General features: G+C 35.2%; 2 protein-coding genes across 2 annotated transcripts in view; one reads left to right on the top strand and one right to left on the bottom strand.

The window, feature by feature from the left end:
- LOC129254312 (origin recognition complex subunit 6-like) lies at positions 1-12914 on the bottom strand. The gene is made up of 7 exons (XM_054892764.2): positions 12087-12914; positions 10669-10792; positions 7332-7495; positions 5755-5856; positions 4417-4529; positions 3772-3840; positions 1-2728 (listed from the first exon to the last, which is right to left on the bottom strand). Exons 1-7 carry the CDS (start codon positions 12149-12151, stop codon positions 2610-2612), a joined length of 756 nt encoding a protein of 251 aa, XP_054748739.2. The 5' UTR covers positions 12152-12914; the 3' UTR covers positions 1-2609.
- Positions 12617-21928, top strand: part of LOC129280387 (uncharacterized) — a 30854-nt gene continuing 21542 nt past the window's right edge. Inside the window, exons 1-2 of the mRNA XM_064115657.1 lie at positions 12617-12857; positions 21479-21639. Of these exons, the coding sequence (XP_063971727.1) occupies positions 12727-12857; positions 21479-21639 (292 nt within the window). The 5' untranslated portion in view covers positions 12617-12726. The remainder of the gene's footprint in view (positions 12858-21478; positions 21640-21928) is intronic.

Below are 21928 nucleotides of genomic sequence, written 5' to 3'. Positions count from 1 at the left end.
TAACACATTGAAAGTATCTTTAATCTTTTTTATATAGAAGTAGTTTTCTTCTCTTGAATATATTGAGCGATGGCTTTTGAAACATGTGGAACGCCTCTGGCAGTCTCGCCTGCATTGTGCGATTCAATATAGCAGCAGTGATAACTTAGAAAACTATTGAATTGACTATTGAATAGTTATTCACAAAAACACCATTCATATGACAACAAAGGACTATACTTGTTCACCCTAAGTAACTTTTGACCTTGATCATGTGACCTAAGACTCGTGCAAAACAATATTACTTGATTGCTCTTATGTCCAAGTTTCATAAATTAGATCCATAAACTTTCAAAGTTATGATGGCAATTCAACAATAACCAAAGATATGGCCAAAGTTCATTGACCTTTAAATCTTTGGCATTGGTCATGTGACCTGAAACTCACAAAGGATGTTCAATGATACTTGATTACTCTCATGTCTAAGTTTCATGAAATAGATCCACAAACTCTCAAGGTTATGATAGTAATTTAAAAAAATACTCCCAACATGGCTAAAGTTTGTTGGCCCTATATGAACTTCAACCATGGTCATATAACCTGAAATTCGTACAGGATATTCAGGGATACTTTATTGCTTATATGTCCAAGTTTTATGACCTATATCCATACATTTTTAAAGTTATGATGACAATTCCACAAATACCCCCAACATGGCCACAGTTTGTTGCAGGCATGACAAAAATCAGGATTCCAAGCCATTTTTCCCAGCCCAGACAAATGATTTCTAATATCTTACTTTCAGCATAACATAATAGTATAGCTTTTATTCTTTATTTTGATACCAAACATGATACATATATTAAAGTACCATGTCTACATAAGCCAGAAGAGTTTAAAATTGCAATACCAAAATCAAATTGCATATAATTTAATTAAGGTACAATGGACAATTTTAATAAAGGATGGCTCAATAACATTTCCTTTGTGTTCTTTGGTATGTTTGTTTTATTCTAACAACTGACTATTTAAAGACTGGGTGGTATTCTAATTTTCAAACCTAGCTTTAACCCTAGTCTGGACTAGAATATTGAACCACACTTCTATGGATGCTATTGCTGGGTTTCATCATGCTTCTTCATGGCAAACATATTAAACCAATTAATTCAAATTCATTGTATTTTTGTATTTTCCTATTCTCATTTCATGACACAACTAATTCTTTACAAGTTTTTGACAACCACAGGATTAGAATAATATTTACCCAGTGAATTAAGTTGACAATTTAAAAATACTCCATAAAAGTGTGTTCTGAGTTAGCCAAAGGTTAACTAAAAGTAACCATGGTTACTTTGAGTACAGATTTTTTGTGAAAATTGTTCCTGACAGGCCTCAGTCTTTACTATGAATAAACAATTGTTTAAAAATTATTTTGGATATCAGTTCTTTATATAATTTTTTCAATTCTTGAATAACCACAATGAGCTCTATCATTTCATCATTAAACTAGAACAAGGAACCCACAAAATTTTCATTTCTTTGAAACATAATTTTCTGTAAAAATAACTTGGTTCTACCTCATTGACTATCACTGTAGCTAAATGAAATGTTATGACACCTGTGTTTGTACTTATTAAGCTTATTGTTCCACTAAAGATAGACAATATGACTAAAACCAGATGTTTTCCGACTACACACTGTCAATGTTTATGCCTCCTCCATAGCCGAAACAAGAATATTTTTCACACCTAACTTCTGAAATTTTCAAATAATGACCCCTTGTGACCATTGACCCCAACTATACTCAGATCATAGTCGCACATATCTCAGCCAAGTTTGAAATCGATCACTCAAATGATTCTTCAAATTATCACAAGACAGTGATAATTTCAGGTACAGACACCCATTGTGACCTTTGACCTCATGACCCCAAATGTACTCAGATCATTGTCCCTAGAATATGCATACACATGGACCAAGATTGACGATCCCTCAAATAACTCTCCAATTATCGTGAGAACAGGTATAATGACCTCTACAACTTTTGACCTCATGAATCCAAAATCTTATCAGACCATCATTGCTACCATAAACAAACATGACTCATATGAGCAGTCATGATCCATAGAGCTGTTCTTCAGTTATTGCAAGAATATGATCCACATGATCTATTGAACGGTTTTCTTAGTTGTTGCAAGAATGACAATGGGAAGGTGGACAGAAAACCCCCAATCAGAACACCTAGTCTACCTACTACAACCAACAACAGTGGGTGGAGGCATGAAAAATGTTGCAAGAGTTGTTAAATCACAGATGGAATTTGTTACGACACAACTCATGATATTTCTTCATCATTTTTATTGGCGGCTAGTGTTTTGCTGTGCTGTACTTGTTGAAGACGTCAACGCTGAAACTCAACTAGTCACACATGTTATTTATCACGAATCTGCCAATCTAAAGTGGGTTTGTATTGCAGATGGAGATTACATGTAAGGTAACGTTAGGATGATAATCGGGGTGTGGCAGCATGAGTCCCAAGAATATCGTTCGTTCCTAGCATACGACAGCCATGGTCTCTTGAGCAATATGCCAGAGACCCTTGAATCAGTTTTTTTACGGTAAGAAGCATTTCACTTGTTGGTGTCAGGTACGCCCTCAAGAATTCTCCTCTTCCATTCCTCATAATCGTCCTGCTTTGAACTGCCGCTATCCTGATCGCTCTTAGACTGCTTCGGTAGACTCGCACCATCTGTGTATAAAAGAAAACAAAATATTCAACAAGTGGAACTCCTCTGGCAGTCTCACCTGCATTACGCGATTCAATATAGCAGGGGAGCTGACTTTGAAAACGACTATTGAATAATTATTCATAAAAAATCATATGATAATAATAATTTTCATTTATCCTACATGACCTTAGACCTTGATCATGTGACCCAAGACTCATGATACTTGATTACCCTTTCGTCCTTGTTTCATGAACAAGATCCATAAACTTTCAAACTAATAGAAATTCAACAATACCCCGAACACGCCAAAGATCATTGAGAAAATTCTTTGTGTTTGGCTATTAGTTTACTTGCGGAAGATCAACGTATGCAGAGTCTTCTATCTTCCGTCTTCCATGAAAATTTCAACGCAAAATTGTTATTGCTTTTGAACAAATGGTCTTAAGTTTAGACTCTTTTTTTTTTAAATAATAAACAAACAAAAGATCACATACTTCTACTCAATACATTCATGTATGCAGCAGTCTGCAAAGAGGTGCATTATGCTTTGGACACAATAGCATGAACAGAAATTTATATTGGTTGTCTTGAATGGCACCTGTACACAGTTCTCATTTAAGCCATTTTTAAACAAATTTCGCTCAATAATATCAATGTATTTGCTATTTACAATTTAACATAATGCATGTATGTAGTCATTGCATTCAGACTGTGGTCTAAAATTCATATTGCACAAAATCTTCAAGTACTGATCCTTCTTTTTCTTCTGAGAAAGTACAGTCCACCGACTGGTGTATTGTCGTACTATATTTGGCAGGTCTGGTGTGGAGTATGTACAGTGCCATTTTAAAATATACTAAAAAGATCCTTGTGTTTGAAAGCAATCACAACCCAAAAACAAACAAGTACTGTACCATCACTTGTTTCACCATTTTATCAATTATACAAAAGTACATACACAATAACAATGCTCTATAATTGTTTCCTTTGTCAATCAGAGATACACGTAAACAAAAAAAAAAATAACTAGGATAGAGAAAAGTGTGACAGAAGACATTCTTACCTTCAAAAGATTTCTCTAAGTCATCCATCCATGAATGATGTCTTTTAGATTGTTTAGACTTCTTTTCACCTACATGTAAAAAGGTTTTGAAATTAACAAGCATATCAAGGTTAATTGCTAGACTAATAAGTGAAGAAAAGAAGATAACACAAATTTTAAAAACATTGACTAACCAGAAATGTCAGATGTATCCCCCATTCATATTTTACTTTGTAACACCAATTATAATACCAATTACATTTCCATAGGCAGTAATTTAGTCATCAACTATTTGTGCAATGAACTGATCCCTTATTTTGATGTCACTCCTCCATGTTGACCCTGAGATTGACCATCAACAGTGTACTCAACTCCATTCATAAATGACCCGTGTTTCTCTTTCAACATGATTACACTACAAATTTCCTGCAATCACTCTGGTTATTCTACTGATCAATACTTCAGTTAAATATTTCTTTGATTTTTTTAATTTCTAATTGTGGCATGTGCTATCTTGATACTAAAAGAACTATTGGCCAATGAAGATGGATTATAAATGCCAAAAAATCCTTCTTAGTATTGAGTACAGGTCCCAGAAATCTAAGTTCAAATCTAAGTTTTCAAGAATTCAAATCATGTTAAAAATCAACTGAAGGCAAAATTTACCAAATATCTGGGTGGCATGTTTCTCCATCTCAGCACACAGCTTGTCAAATGTGCCTCTTCTTGCACCAGTCATCTCTACAAGCTTTGTCTTGTCCACTTTAATCTTTTGACGTCTGTAAGGCAAAAAGAAGTATCAAACAAAATAAAAGAGGTTAATATCAAATAAAAATCAAGAAAGAAGGTAAAATTAAAAGGGTGAGAGATCAGAATTTAAATAACATCGATCTTTTGGGGAAGTACAAGTCCAAGCCACCTTTGTCCTAGCATCATCCTGCAGAAATCCTCCACTCTGTCAAGTCCCATCTCATCAATGTTTTGCGAGACCAAAAAGGCTGAGACAGCCAAGGCCAAGGCCTGAATGTCTTAGACGAAGGTTTGACTGCATAAGGCCAAGGACAGCACATTGGACTTCAGCCCTTCCAGGCCAAGGCCAGATTCCAAAGCCAAAACTAAAACACGATCAATATTATGTAAACTTACAAAGACAGAGACTTGCATTGGTCATGTCCTTTCAGACGAACATGGCAATTTATTTTTTAAAATAACTAGAAACTAGACAAGAGTGTCGCTAAGGCGAGCACATAATACACCCGCCTGTAACGCGGAAAATTTAGTTATTTTTCAAGCAAGAAAAGTGGAAGGTGGCAACTTCACCTTTGTAAAGTGAAACATGTCACTGTGATCTTGACCTTTGACCTTTTGACCTCAAACTCAATATGCTTCCTGGGATCCATGCTAGTATCAAACACACCAAATTATATGAGCCTTGGTTAAGTTAAACTAAAGTTATCATGTTTACAAGGACTGCAGAAGGGTAAGATGAAAACATGTCAGTGTGACCTTCACCTTTGACCTTTTGACCTCAAAATCAATAGGCTTCCTGGGATCCATGCTAGTATCATACACACCAAATTATATGAGCCTACATGTAGGTTAAGTTAAACTGAAGTTATCACGTTTACAAGGACTGCAGAAGGGCATAGTGAAAACAGGTCACTCTGATCTTGACCTTTTGACCTCAAAATCAATAGGCTTCCTGGGATCCATGCTAGTATCATACACACCAAATTATATGAGCCTACATGTAGGTTAAGTTAAACTGAAGTTATCACGTTTACAAGGACTGCAGAAGGGCATAGTGAAAACAGGTCACTCTGATCTTGACCTTTTGACCTCAAAATCAATAGGCCTTCTGGGATCCATGCTATCATACACACCAAATTATATGAGCCTAGGTTAAGTTGAACTGAAGTTATCGCGTTTACAAAGAAATGTTAACGGACGGACACCGATACCATAATATGTCCCGTCTAGGACAGGTGTATAAAATAAACTTACTTGCATATGGTGTATAGTGCAGCACCAGTAAAGAGAGGTTTGCTGAAATCAACATCATCTCTAGCAGCTTCAGAAACCTTGTCCTCAAACTCTTTGTGATAGCTGAAAAGAAAATAATTGAAGAAATAAAATGCAAATAAACAACTAAATGTATTAATCTGAAATCATTTCTGGGGCCCGTAACACAAAATTTAGCAATGATCATAGAACATTTTTCTGCAAGAACCGGAGTGACATTTGGTTCAATTGGTTTGCATGGTACTAACTCTGTATGTAATCACTGGTACTTTCCTTGGAGAATCAAAAACACACAAACTGCACTATATATACACCATATGCAAGTAAGTTTTTTTTATACACCTGTCCTAGACGGGACATATTATGGTATCGGTGTCCGTCCGTTAACATTTCCTTGTAAACGCGAGTTCAATAAAAGAGTGATCCAATCTTGGAATAGTTTGCCTGCAACACTAGTTATGTCCTCCAGCATCAACTCATTTAAACACGGATTAGATTCTTTTTGGTCAAGCAAACATTTTGAAATTGTCTGACATCCACGCCCGGGAGATCTACAGGACTACCTACCCTCCCGTACAGATGATGATGATGATTGATTCCATTGACTACAATGTACAATCAGTCGTGAAAATAAAGTGTATGATCAATCGCTAACCTTTGTGTTAACGGGACCCTGGTCTTATTTTCTGATTATTATCTCTTGTCACTCTCAATGTCATACAAAATAACACCCTGTATGTGAATCTTTACAAGAACCGGAGTGACATTTGGTTCAATTGGTTTGCATGGTAATAACTCTGTATGTAATCACTGGTACTTTCCTTGGAGAATCAAAAACACACAAACATGCATTTGATCCTAACTGTGACATATGATACAACCATTTTTTTCATGAATAATTGGTAATTTTTTGCACTGATATCAAGTTATTCATACTATATTCAGATCTTACTAATTTTCATCTAGTCATAGAGCTATTCGTGAGCAGCTCAATGTTCTTAACTGGTTTCACGTACCATCGTCATTTTATCATCTTATTCACAGGTATATTATCTATCACAATTGTCATCACCACAAATGGTACCACCATTTCCATCAAACCATCATCATTATCATATTTATCATCATCATTATCATCATCACCATTATCATAATGACCATCATCATCATGATCATAATCATCATGATCATAATCATCATCATCATCATCATCATTTTTAACACAATCAAAATAATAACTGACACCATGGCATCACCACAAAAACAGTGATGTTACCATCACATCCATCATCATCACATCATCAGTGCCACCACCAACACCACCATTTCCATCACCACTATCTTTCAGCATCTTCAATCATCATCATCACCATCATCATCATTATCACCATCATCACCATAATCGTCATCATTGTCATCAATAATATCAATCAATGAAAAAATCCACCCTAACTTCAAATTGGTTTTCAATAAAGCTAAAAAATATACAAAATAATGACGCAATTTGAAAACTCTATCAAAGAGTAACAGAATCGTTTCCACTTATACTTATAGCCTACCTCTGGAGGACTTGGTTTGCGTGTTCAATCACTCCTACACATCCAAACTGGACAGCAAGGTCTCTGATAGTCACAGTTGGGTTCAGGCCCAGTAACGTCTGTAATGTCTTGAAGGAATTTGCATACACTTTCTTATTCACACCCGAGAGTTGCACAGCCAAATCCTGGAATTAAAAAGAAGACAGTGTGCATTACAAGAAAAGTCAATTACTGCATCGAGGCAGAAAATAGACATTGTTGCTGGATTTTGGTCCATCTGTCTTTTTATTGATAATAAAAAAACAAATCATCAACCAGACAACAATATTTCAACAAGGATGTGAAATTACATGTACATATCCATCTCATACTCAAGGGGACTTGACGATAGGCTAAATCAGTACCGGTACTTTGTTTTATCAATTGTTGCTGGATAAATAAGAATACTAGTAGTACACAATGCAGATACATGTACACCAATAAAGGCACGATTCAGTCTGATTCTTGATAAGGTGCCTGACTGTCCCTCATGAAAGCTGAAAGAGCAAAATTTTGACCCATCTCTAATAAGTCAATTCTTGAGTTTATTTTTAAAACACACACACGACATAAAGGTTATCATTGTGCAGACATGCCAACTAAATATGTTCAAGAGTTTTCAAAGGTAAAGTCCACTCAATAAAAATGTTGATTTGAAAAATTACACGGAGAGAAATATCAATCTAGCATAACACTGAAAATTTCATCAAAATCGTATGCAGAATAAGAAAGTTATGACATTTTAAAGTTTCGCTTATTTTTCACAAAATAGTATCATACGTAACTTTTGGGCCATTTGAGAACAACGGAGGCATTTGATTATAACATTTTGTCTAACACCCCGTGTATACTTTCTTTTTTCCCGTACTGTATGCACAACTCAGTAACATGCAAATGAGACAGTCGATGATGTCCCTCACTCACTTTTCTTTTGTTTTTATTGTTTGAATTATACAATATTTCATTTTTTATAGATTTCACAATAAGGACCAACTTGACTGAACCATGCTTCCACACCTTCAGGAAAATTAATCGTTATTTCACTTAATGAGGAGAAAATCATATTTCATATTTCATATAATAAAATACAAAATAAATAGTGAGTGGATGATGTCATCAGTCTCCTCATTTGCATACCAACCAGGATGTGCATATAAATTTTTTGTGAAATTAAGCAAAACTTTAGAATATCATAACTTTTCTTATTTTACATCCAATATTGATGACATTTTCAGTGTTATGCTTGTTGGATTTTTCTCTTTTTATTCAAATCAACTTTTTGTTAAGGTGGACTTGTACTTTAACCATTTACAAGATCAAGTTACATGCTAATCACAAAAGCAAGTTGATCTGAAAAACAAATGGAGAGAAAAATCAGTTGAACAGTTCACTGAAATTTCGACCCCCCCCCCCTTATGATGACATCTCTAATACATGAATATTGCAACTTGCAAGACAATGTAATTGTGCAATATGCAACTAACTTCTGGTTTAGACATTTAAGGAAAATGAAACCTTTGGAACAAGATGGCTTGTGTGAAAACAGAAAAATCATAGAAACAGATCAACGATAGTTTGAGAAAATTGAATGAATAATAAGAAAGTTATATGAGCATTTGAAGTTTAGATCATTATTGTAATATAGATCCTCCCATTGGCAATGCGACAAAGATGTGTGATGTCACATGTGAACAACTTTCCCATTGCTTTTGTGTATATTTCACTTAAAATGCCTCTTTTTATCACATCTATCAGAAGATCATGAATTCTTTTTAAAGGAGGGTTTGTAATACAGATTTTCAAAGAATATATTATGGATAAAGAGTTTGTATCACCATAAGAAAGAGCAAAAAGATACATTTTGGGGGTATTTTATAGTCCATCAAAGGGAAAGTTGTTCACATGTGACATCACACATATTTGTCGCATTGCCAATGGGAGGATCTCCATCGCATTAGTGATCGCAATATTCAAATGCTCATAACTTTTTCATCATTTGTCCGATTTTGCTAAAACTTTCTTTGTATTTATTCCCTGATTTTTCTCTTTCCATACAAGCCCACTTGTTCAAAGTGTTTCATTTTCCTTTAAGAACGGTTCTGGGCCTGGGAATTGTTTCAACAATACTGAAACTTTTCAATATTCACCATTATTATTAAATATGTAACATTGTAAGTAGACAGGGTAATTCCCATGAACAAATGGTTAAAAATAATAGTTACTGTCTATTAACTGCTATTAACTTGCTTCTAAGTTTTAGTTCTAGCAAAAGTGTACATAGCATTGATAGCAATATATTGATCCCTGGAATATTTGCAGTTTATTATAACAAGTGGAATGCCTCTGGCCGTCTCACCTGCATCACGCGATTCAATATAGCAGCAGTGCTGATTTTGAAAACTACTATAACTCGCACAAGATGTTCAGTGATACTTGGTTACTCTTATTTCCACGTTTTATGAACTAGACCAATACACTTATAGAGATATGATGGCAATTCAACAAATACCCCCAACGTGGCCAAAGTTCTTTGACCTTACATGACCTTTGACCTTGATCATGTGACCTGAAACTCGCACAGGATGTTCAGTGATACTTGATTACTATTATGTCCAAGTTTTATGAACTAGACCAACACACTTTCAAATTTATGGCTGTAATTCAACAAATACCCCAATTTGGCCAAAGTTCATTGACCCTAAATGACCTTTGACCTTGATCATGTGACCTGAAACTTGCACAGGATGTTCAGTAATACTTGATTACTATTATGTCCAAGTTTCATGAATCAGATCCATAAACTTTCAAAGTTATGATGGTAATTCAACAGATACCCCCAATTCGGCCAAAGTTCATTGACCCTAAATGACCTTTGACCTTGGTCATGTGATGTGAAACTCATGCAGGATGTTCAGTGATACTTGATTAACCTTATGTATAAGTTTCATGAACTAGGTCCATATATTTTCTAAGTTATGATGACATTTCAAAAACTTAACCTTAGGTTAAGATTTTGATGTTGATTCCCCCAACATGGTCTAAGTTCATTGACCCTAAATGACCTTTGACCTTGGTCATGTGACATGAAACTCAGGTAGGATGTTCAGTAATACTTGATTAACCTTATGGCCAAGTTTCATGAACTAGGTCCATATACTTTCTAAGTTATGCTGTCATTTCAAAAACTTAACCTCAGGTTAAGATTTGGTGTTGACGCCGCCGCCGCCGCCGTCGCCGTCGGAAAAGCGGCGCCTATAGTCTCACTCTGCTATGCAGGTGAGACAAAAATGAATCCCCCTCTACATGAAAGAAACATTACCTTGTTAATGGGATGTTTGTGTTCTGTAGCCGCCAATTCAAAACACATTACTGCACGGCAAGAGTCATTCAATGCCAAGGAACTGCAGCGTAACTGGATTAGTCTGTTCAATTCCTGGGCTCTCCTTTTGAATCCATGTTATGTTCAAAGGGGTAAGAAACAAAAAAAAGGTTAAAGGGGTCGACAGAAATGTAAAAGAAAACAGGCAAAGCATAGGCCTATTGTTAACAACAATAAATTAAGAGGGATCAATTTCAATTTCCATTCAATTTCAGGGTCTAGACTAGACTACTATATTTCCAATTCCTAATTGAAAAGAAAAACATTAAAATAATAATAACACTTTTGATATGACATCCCAATGTGCTTGTAACATTATCATATTTATCCCTGCCTTTTTAGTTTCTCATCCGGCAGCATGTTTTTTACAGCGTGCAGATATGCAAACAAAAGTCAAGAAAAGAAATGCAACAATTGCAAGCAATTCAAGAAGAGATTTGCATTACGATCGATTATGTTATATAGTCACGTATTGTATTACCGGACACTATTATGATTCCGGACGCGCATATTACTGCGTTCTAAAACAAATTCGTACCGTAAGACTTCTGCAATTCAATTTCACAGAGCAATACATAGAACAAAATTGCAAAAACAAGGCGAAAAATCCAACTTTTACCTAATTATCTCTAAAAATGACAGAAAATGCTTAAAATATCATATAACATAGTTTTGTATTAACAATTGATCTATATTTTCTAACGGAAATATGGGCCTGATTTGCCGAATTTCAATCTCGTCCACTCCTTCAATCGAATGATGAGGTGTGGTGTATTGTGGGTGATCGTCGACGGCTAGTTCTCAAGGTACCCGTGCGCGAGGTTTACCGTGAGTAGAGCCGTCGATCGGCAGTGCATCGATAGAACTTCATGAGCGTCACCATACGAACGCGAGCATATTATTATTGAACATGCAGCTAACAAGACAAAATAAAATAAGTTATCAAACACGAATTTATTACCAAAATCTGCTCAGATTCGATATAAAAAAAAGCAAATAATACTTAGAATTTACTCATGATATGATATAAGAAGAAAAAAATCAAAAAAAATTGTTCTTACATCATTATAATCAAGGATATCTTTACCCGTCCTGCGCGCGTCCGGAATCATGATGTAATTTATCGCGCACGAAAATAATTGTTTTTCGTGGAGGGGTATGCGGCAAGTGCGATGCAAAGAAAATGATTGGTAAATATAAAATAATTTTATCACATTCATAATTTTCATAATATTTGGAATAGCAAGTGTGAATTTTTCGTGATTGTATTTCCTCTAGTTGTCATTTTTAAAGCACTGAAATAAAGGTGTCCGGCAATAGGATACACTGCCATATAGGCCTATTTTTATTGGTCTCACCTCAAGATTTTTGCAGATGATACTCCTATTTTAAAGCCAAGATTCTTCATTGCTTGATTGTCCATTGTTCTCTCTCTGATCTTTGACACACTTAAATAAGATTGAGCTGAGCCTGAAGCCTTGAAACTAAAAAAGGTACAACAAGTTAGCCTACAGACAATGTCTACTAACTGTCTGACAGGTCAGAGACTGAGCTGTGCTACGGAGCCAGCCCGGCACGGGCTAGTAACGGAGCGTCCCTGGCCTGGCGAGCTGGTTGGCAATTGTAGATTTACACGTACACCACACGCTGCTTGGTTGGTTGGTTTATTTTAGAGATGATGGCGCTATCCCGATGATAAAATTTTGAACTTCCAAATCAGCGCGGTACACTTCCGGGAATTTCCCTAAAATTTAAAGCCCCTCATCAACGAACCAATGATTTGTGTTCTTAAATACGAGATTATAAATTTATAGCCAATCAAAATTTACGACAAATGAATTTCTAGTGGCTCCACCCACTATCTACGCAATCTAGATCTCTCATGCGCATGCGCTCATATATAACCTGCGCTGAGATGCGGATGTTCTAGAAATTCAGGTGGCGGAGCTCGAGATCTAGTTCCGTGTTTGGTTCCCCCCTTTGGTTTTATTTGGAGAGATGGCGGAATGTGTACGTCTTAAAGAAGCAGATGAGAGAGTGAAGAATGGAAATTGGAAGAGATGGGGACCCTACCTCTCAGAACGTCAATGGGGAACTGTTCGTGAGGACTATTCTCCAGATGGATCATGGTGAGTTTGCACAGCCGCGGCCGGTGACTCTTCGACATGTTCGATCTTCCGACTGACAAGCTGCCCGCTGCTCCTCCAACCAACCGCGATCAATGCAACGACCGCGCCCCCACCATGCCCACCAGGCCACCACACCCCTGCATACCTAACCCAGAGTTACTTACTGCATACTAAATAATGGATTTTTCTTGACGCAGATGTACGGCGCCCAGATGTACCACAAATGTACCTCAAAATTCAAAACACCCCCTAAATTATTTGTAAAAATGGAAATCATGCACTCTCCTCTATTATTCTGGTGATGCCCTCACGAAGTCACAGCATGCACGCTCGCGATCGCGCTCCATAAAATAAAGTTTTAAAGGAAGGACCCACCCACTTGTTCACTGCCTGTGGGGAATCTACATGCATGTTGATCTAGATCTATGCAGTGTAAAACACACATAAGAAAAATTCATTGAAATACCAAATTTTGTCTGACTTTGTAACAAAATATATATACTCATTGCCATACAGTTGCAATTTATTTTTCATTAGTAACCCGAGATGGTATTCTGAGCTGAGATCCATTTTATCTCGGATAAAATAAAATATTTTATCTCGAGTCAATCTCGAGATTAATCCTGCGAACTAGAGCGATAATTGCGTCTCCATTACAAATAATCTCTAGATTGTTCAGATCGAAATAATTTGCCGGATCAGAAATAGCGTGCTAACTTGAAAACTCGGGCTGGTGCAGACAGCCCTTTTGATATGAGAAGTGGTTTGGGTTCAAGATTGAAGGTCATAGAGGTCATTATATGTTATGAAATATATTGTTCTCACAAAAAATTTAAAGAGCTATTGCAGGGTCAACTTAATTGCTGGCTCATATTGGAGTGGCAATGATCTCATGAAGGTTTCTAATCATGGGGTGAAAGGTCACATATGGGTCATTCCACGGGGTTGGGGCAACAGCACTTTTTTGTGTTCCCTATGAATTGTTGGCTTTATCCTGAAAATGTGTTTGGCGTTTGGATGTTGCAATGTGGTTTTGTTGGAAGGCAGTTATGTAAGCAATTACTTGATGCAGAAATAAAAATGTTGAACCTCAAGTATTTTTGATGGTGAGACTTTATATGATGATGTCCAGACTCTTTTTTGGGGTACCAAGTGTGACATCCAAAATGGTCATTTTCAGTTGAAGATATCTAATTAAAAGATAAACTTAGTCAAATTCAAATGGCCATGATTGATAAAGCAACATTTGTTTAATAACAAAACAGTAATGGGATAGCAAATGAAAAGAGGCTTCATATCATAAATCATTCCTACAACATCGCATACCACCGTTACATGCGATGTCCGCGTTTATTTTTTTCTGTAACGGCGGTAAAGTGGTAAATAACTAAAATTCAGAAATCATTCTTTCCAAAGTTATGTGTCAGAAATAAAGGGCAGGCAGTAAGCAACTTTTCATTAAAAGATTAGCTTTGAAAACCAATGTTAATGTCATGTAAATTAATCGAGGGTCGCCGATGTTTTGGGCGATGTCCGGGCCAAATTTGTAACGGTGGATCACATTTCATCGCGTATGTAAAAAGGAGAGACCGGAGAAGAGACCGTCGTTGTATCAGACGGACGGGATGTTAGCCGAAATCCACGCGCACATGAACGGCTATGATATCGGGTGTTTTGCAGCATTGCAATTGGGAATCTTCCTGCAATGTCCGTGTAACGGTGGATTGGATCTCCACGATGTTTTCCCTTTCAAAGCGACGTAAGTACGGAGATTTATCCCGATACTCGTATTTTTAAATCAGTTAAACCTTATCTTAAAAATGTGAAACTATATTATCATGCAGAAAGTGTTTTTAAGTTTGAAAAATCTCGCTAATTTTCCATAATCTTTTATTACAGTCCCACATGTATCTTTTCGTGTAAGTGAAATATGTGATTGAGACATCGCCGTGTTTGTTCCAGATTTGCTAAACGGCCCCAAAGAAATAATGTTTTTATTACTGTGATTCCGTGCAAACATGTTTTGAATGTTAGCTGACATGATTCAATCGCAATTTAGTTGATTTTTTTAAACACCGAAATATGTTATTTAAATAGGCCAATGGATACTCAAAACTGCTCTATCACCGATGATCATGCTGACATCTCAGATTTGGTACAAAATCTCGTGGCTTTCTCGCCTTGTTTAAATTGGCTCCTACTGATTCTACGTAATATGGGTATCAAAGACCTGATGATCAAATTTGAATTTCCCCCAAAAAATGAGAGTTTAGAACCAGTGGCAGCGCCACGGGGGAGGCAGGCCCCCCCCCCCCCCCATTTTTTTTTTTTTTTTTTTTTTTTTTTTTTTTTTTTTTTTTTTTTTTTTTTTTGCTTGTCAGCTGATCCCAATCCGAAAGAAGGGGGGTGGGGGGGCTAAATAATTTTTCTGTTACACATAGTACATGTGCTTTGTGTATGATGAAGCATGGCCATAATCCAATTACTAGTAATTCTTGGCTCTAGGCCTAACCTTCCCAAAACTTTTCATCTTGTTGAATGTTATACTTTTCAGCACATTCTTTTTTTCTCAATATTTTTTCAATATTTAGTATTTTGATTTCTATATATTCAATTGTAAGGAGAGGGGGGGGGGTTCGTTTTATCAGAAAGCAAAAGCCTGTGTGATTGTTTTCAATGTGATTTTTTTTATTGCAATATAATGAGATTTTTAAAACATGTACAAGTGAAAAAAAGAAAATGTCACACAATCAAGTTTGTTTCACAAGAGTTTATTTGCTGTATCAGAAGGTAAATTGCAGATTTGAATTCCATTAATTCATTTAATTCCAATAAAACATACATATATTATGTAATTGCTTGAACAATTAAACTTCAGCGATGAAAATTAAATAGGATGGTCATAAAAAACTAAATGGAATTGTCTAGATAACCACCCTTGATTAGAATGCAGAATAAAATTAGATGAAATAAATCCATTGAGAAATGAAATTGAAGTACAGATAATTTATGAAAAGGTAATGGGCAAGTAATTGTATTGTGAAAACAAAGTAGAACACAACAACACAAATACAAAAACCTTCTATAAAATGTAACTTTATATTTAATTTATGAACTATGAAATGATGAATTCTATTTGCTATGAAAAAATACAAAGTGAAGGTTCCTGTGTATTTTGCAAGAACAGATCAGATTCATTGTCCCTAGTAATCCATCCCCTTTAATGAGAAAATGTCAAGACATAAATAAGTAAATGATTTGATATAATATAAAAAATATTTGCTTATTGCTTTAAAAATGTAGTCAAACTTCCAAATACTATTTTTCTCAACTACAGGTAGCCTCTGTTCAAGGTGAAAATGTATATCTTCAGTACATGAAGTGTCAATCTGGTGACCTGTACTCCTGGCCTGATGGCGAGGCACAATTCTACCTCCATCCACTTTGTGACATTGACAGAATCCTCTTCCAAACTTTCTTATTGGGTCACCAGTCTTCTTGAAGTTCATAAACTTGTAACCTGAATGCAGAGAGAAATATTGCATGTTAATTTCAATAGTCAGGTTTAGTGTACAGTGTAAAACATTTTTTGCATTTGCCAGTAAGAAGTTTACCAAAGAGTTCTTGCAGTTTTATTTTTGAACATTAGAATAGCTTAGTACATTTTACTTTCTCGCTTACAACTCTGTTAAAAAAACAGAAGATATAAAGGTGGTGAGTTTTTTTAATTAAATTTGTCCACTAAGTACTTTACAATTGTCCTTTTCGCATGTTGGAACTTAATGTTTTATCTAATGTATGTAAGTTCCAGTGATGACATGATTGTATTTTAATTAATGTCACTTCTACTCTACCATTTTGAGGACATGATGTCCATGTAACTGAGGTAAAACAAATTAGAGTTAACAAATTGAACAAGTTTATATGTGTAAGGTATAAATGCATTGTCCATGTCTATGCCAACTTTGTCTTGAAAAACCATAGCTTAGAAGAACTAAACTATAACCTTTTCCCTACATATTTTTCACCTGAATATTGTATCAAAGGTATCAAAAAATTTTATAATTTTGTATGAATAAAAAAAACATTTTACCTGTTCATTGATATGAATTACAGAAGCTTGCTTGTAGATGTTGTATTTCTACACTTGAGTAAGATGAGTTAACTTGCATTAAGTGTGTTGATACTAGAAAAATATGTCAAATATTCACATAATGCTATTCAATATGACCATTACAAGGACATGATGTCCGTGTAACAGAGGTATCTACATTTGAAAGTAATATCTTGAAGGAGATATTTCAAAGTAATAAAAGATTTGGAGATCGTAAGATAGCACTGTTTCGTTTTTTCCCCTTTAGACAGAAACATAAATGTTTCCAGAGACAGACGGAAGTGAAACCTTGAGGATTAGTATAATTTTAAATATAATGTCAATAATTTTGTACATTTTTCCTTGTTTAAACTCTAATTTAAAGTGCTTTTACTTGCAAAGAATTTGACATGCAAAATGTTTTTCTTCTAGTATAATCAATTGAACTTGTGCAAATATTCTAAGGCAGAGAGGGTAATTTGGTATGTAATGACCATTAATGGATCTTAACTTACAATGCTTCAAATTATACCTCTGTTACAGAGACATGATGTCCATGTAACGGTGGTAACACCAAACAAAAATAGAAGGTTAGGCCAGAGAGAGTAGTTGAGTTTTTCCAAAGAGAATATTCCATTCTGTTGAGGCATGACTTCTGTCAACTATTTAGTTCTACATGCCATCATAAATTGAATTTTCTTGACTGGTGAGAAAAAAAAACGACACATAATTTGTCAATAATTTTGTACATTTTTCTTTGTTTAAACTCTAATTTAAATTTCTTTTATTTGCAAAGAATTTGACATGCAAAATGTTTTTCTTCTAGTATAATCAATTGAACTTGTGCAAATATTCTAAGGCAGAGAGGGTAATTTGGTATGTAATGACCATTAATGGATCTTAACTTACAATGCTTCAAATTATACCTCTGTTACAGAGACATGATGTCCATGTAACGGTGGTAACACCAAAAATAGAAGGTTAGGCCAGAAAGAGTAGTTGAGTTTTTCCAAAAAGAATATTCCATTCTGTTGAGGCATGACTTCTGTCAACTATTTAGTTCTACATGCCATCATAAATTGAATTTTCTTGACTGGTGAGAAAAAAGAGCGACACAGAACATGGCACTGGTATATACACAGAGCATCAAGTTCCATTTATTGATGCTAAATCTTTCAAAATATATATGCCATGTTGGAAAATATGGAATAAAGTGACTAAAAATGTTGTTAGCAAAATATTAATTAAGAGGAATTGAGATCAACCCTTTTATTTTGACAGTGGGAGAGTATAGTCTAAGTAAGGATGATAAATGATGTCCGTGTAACGGTGGTATTTTGTCAAATCTTGTTTCGCAATTTACTCAAATATGCAGGGTGGTATGAAATGCCTGTAAGTGGATTTAGTTGAAGAATTGTCCCATGAAACATATAAGAAAAAAAACTTTTCATTTATTACATTTCTATTTTTTGACCCTGATGTCACAATTTTTGCCCCAACCCCATGGAATGACCCTAATGTCACCATTGCCCTAACTCTCGAGACAGGTGCAGTGATATCGTTCATAAACATATATTGGGGGTCTTTGTTACATTTTCATTGTTTGAATGTGGTCATGCTTTAATCATTAATAGCACCATTTCAATAAAAGAGGAAGCTGCTATGCAAAAAAAAAGCCCAAAATTATTTCATTCTTTATGAACAAGGAAGTTAAAGTTGATAAAAATGAATAAGTTACTTTTATAGCTCTCTAAAATCTTGGAGTCCTCTCATATTAAAATGAAATGTCAATGTTTTGTGATAACTGATGATTGTAACCTTACAACAACAAAAAAACAGAATTGGGGGTTTCCCCAGTGTTGCCATAATCTATTTTCTTGACTGAACATTTTCATTCTGTATCAAACAGATACAGCATACAAATTGGAATGAAATTTTTTTTTTTTAAACCGTAACCCATGGAACTAGGATGAAGCACAGATTCTAAAGGGGACTGCAGAGTTTTAGAAGTGGATACATTGTACATTTGGGAAATCAATGATTTTTGTCTCGTCTGCATAGCAGAGTGAGACTGGGCGCCACTTTTCCAACGGCGTCTGCGGTGGCGTCAACATTGAAATCTTAACCTTAACCTAAGGTTAAGTTTTTAAAATGACATCATCACTTAGAATGTGTATGGACCTAGTTGATGAAACTTGGACATACTGTAAGGGTAATAGAGTTACTGAACATCCTGCCTGAGTTTCAGCGAATGTACCAGACTGACAGATTTCAATGAAATATTCAATGCTTGTTTTTGGTATATGAAATATTCTTAAAAAAAACAAATTTCCTTGTCAGTGAACACAACAAATCTATCAAAGTAAAATAGCAGATTTTAGATACTTGGTCAAATTCTCATTGCCCTATATGTAAACGTATTGATTTCACTTCCATAAAATACTTAGCTCTAGTTTGATTGCCCTTATTCTGAACTTATTCAGTTAATTCTACTAGAAGCAAGATATGTCCAAATTAGCATTTTGAAGTGAAGTATATAAACTTCAATTTTGCTTGAAACAAGAAAAGATAATAAATGCATGCGCACATACATGTAAATGCGCTACTATCAGTGTGACTTGCCGTTATGTAGCCAGTACTGTGTGTCTCACATATATTGAATCCATTAATCATGGTGTATTATGTGGATCATATGCTTAGGGGCCCCATTGTATCTCTGTAGACTGTATATTGTTCATAAAGACCCCATTCCTATTACCAGACAGGATAGTAGGCCTACATGTAAAACTAAGTCTGCACCATTGACTGCTCTTGTTACTGCCTCCCTCCTGCTTTCAATGATTATGTATCTGTTTTTTTTTTAATTGGAAATTCTAAATAAATAAATTGAATAAAAATAAAATGAAATAAACAAATGAATGAATTGATAAAAAATAATAAAAAAATAATACCCCTAAATGTGTAAATAGACATACTTTTCATTTGAAAAAATCACAGGAATTCAGTTCCTTCAAAATCACAGATATTTCCAGTGTGTTGCATGCAAACTCATAATCACAACCTCTGTTCAGGTACTAGGTAGGTAGGTTTCAATGTAAAAGTATTTTGAGGTCAATATATGTCTTGTATTAGTTAAATCTACAGGTTTTTATATTATGTGAACACACCCAATGTGAATCTAAGACAAACAAGCATGCAGGAAAATGAGGAAATATATTGTGACAGATATATCAGCTAAATTATTTTACTTTAATGATGCTAACCAATGACCAACCTTGACCAATTATTATGTGCACTTTTATTTTTATATTGAACCTTCAAACTGTTTTGCTTAAATTATGACATTTCATGATCAACAGGTCAAAATAAAGAAGACGAACAGAATTCTATAATAATTCAAACATGATATATCATGAATCAGTTTTTGTAGTATAGAAAATAGCAGAGAAATCCAGATTATAATTTTTTGGGAGAGGGGTTGCGACTTACATGGTAAAATGTATTTCAAAAGGAATTCAAGTTAACAGTCATTTGATATTTCTGGTTTGTGACTTTTTAAAAAGGAATTGTAAGATATTTTCAGGGAATAATTTTGCTTTACAAATTTGAATAGCATTTTTGCATTTTTGGTCATAAGAGAAATGTTCTCAACTAAGTAATATGTACAGTCCTATGTAAAAATATGCTATACATACTGTACAAAAGACTTTATGCATAGCAGTCTTTCAAAAATGTGGAGCAAATTGCCATGCGATACCAGGAAAATTATTCCCTGATTTTCTATAACAAATGGCTCTGTTGATATGACCTTGTCGTGTATTTACAATAGTTGATGACTATTGTCTGGTCCTCAGGTTCAATGAGCAGTATTGTCAGAGGTTGAGAGAATCCCCGCTCATAGATCATAAAAATCACAACTGAGCTACTATTTCCTGTTAAATCGGACTCTAAAGGAGGAAAACTGACTGTAAAGGTTTCAATGGCTCTGCATTATGCCAAAATAAAAGACTTACACAGTATTGTCAACCCTTATCATTTCCAATAACTTAGTGGCTATTGTAATAGTACTAGTTTCATTTATGAATCATATTTTTAGTCTTGTTTTGCAATGGCTGAATGTCGGTTATAACACGGAGGGTATGCTTCATTCTTATGTACAACTGTACATGCTTCATTCTTAACAAATAGAAACTTCTATTCCTACTGCAGATTACATACATTTTTTTGCAAGTTCTTAAAATGATAGTTTGATAGAGCATGATGTACATGTACCCCAAGGGCTTAATATTGGCCCTTGGATATTGAATAGACTTTGAATATTGAATACTCCTTATACCAGCCACACGCCCAGCCGGATTAGAAACAATACCATTTTTAGGGGCCATATTATTTTTGTACAATAGTCGGCCTCTCAAAACTAATTTGTCTAATTGGCTAGATGCATTTAGATGAAACAATGCAGTGTGTATTTTTCACTTATTATGGATAAATGATAACTTGTTTATTTATTTATTTATTTTCTTTGCAGCTGGGAGTATTTTCCGCATGAACACGCTCGATCCCGTGCCTTCCGGTGGGGTGAAGATGGATTGCTTGGTATTACAGATAGGGAATGTCGGCTCTGCTTCGGTCTGTCTCTCTGGAATGGTAAAGATCCCATCTTGAAGGAAAGGCTTTACGGTCTCACAGGTGAGTTATATCAGAAGCATTGGTAGAGAATGGTAGGCTCTGCTTTGATCCTTCTCTGTGGAATGGTAAAGATCCCATCTTGAAGGAAAGACTTTACGGTCTCACAGGTGAGTTATATCAGAAGCATTGGTAGAGAATGGTAGGCTCTGCTTTGATCCATCTCTGTGGAATGGTAAAGATCCCATCTTGAAGGAAAGACATTACCGTCTCACAGGTGAGTTATATCAGAAGCATTGGTAGAGAATGGTAGGCTCTGCTTTGATCCATCTCTGTGGAATGGTAAAGATCC

The sequence above is a fragment of the Lytechinus pictus genome, chromosome 2, assembly GCF_037042905.1.
Source record: "Lytechinus pictus isolate F3 Inbred chromosome 2, Lp3.0, whole genome shotgun sequence".
Classification (NCBI taxonomy): domain Eukaryota; kingdom Metazoa; phylum Echinodermata; class Echinoidea; order Temnopleuroida; family Toxopneustidae; genus Lytechinus; species Lytechinus pictus.
The sequence above is the reverse complement of the archived record's forward strand: the minus strand, read 5'-3'. Positions and strand labels throughout refer to the sequence as shown.

Excerpts from the sequence above, each read along its gene's own strand:
- LOC129254312 (XM_054892764.2), bottom strand. The coding sequence starts at position 12,151 with ATGGACAATCAAGCAATGAAGAATCTTGGCTTTAAAATAGGAGTATCA. Across the intron at positions 10,793-12,086 it reads TCATCTGCAAAAATCTTGAG|GAGAGCCCAGGAATTGAACA; the intron begins GTGAGACCAATA and ends TGGATTCAAAAG. Across the intron at positions 3,841-4,416 it reads ACATGCCACCCAGATATTTG|GTGAAAAGAAGTCTAAACAA; the intron begins GTAAATTTTGCC and ends TTTTACATGTAG.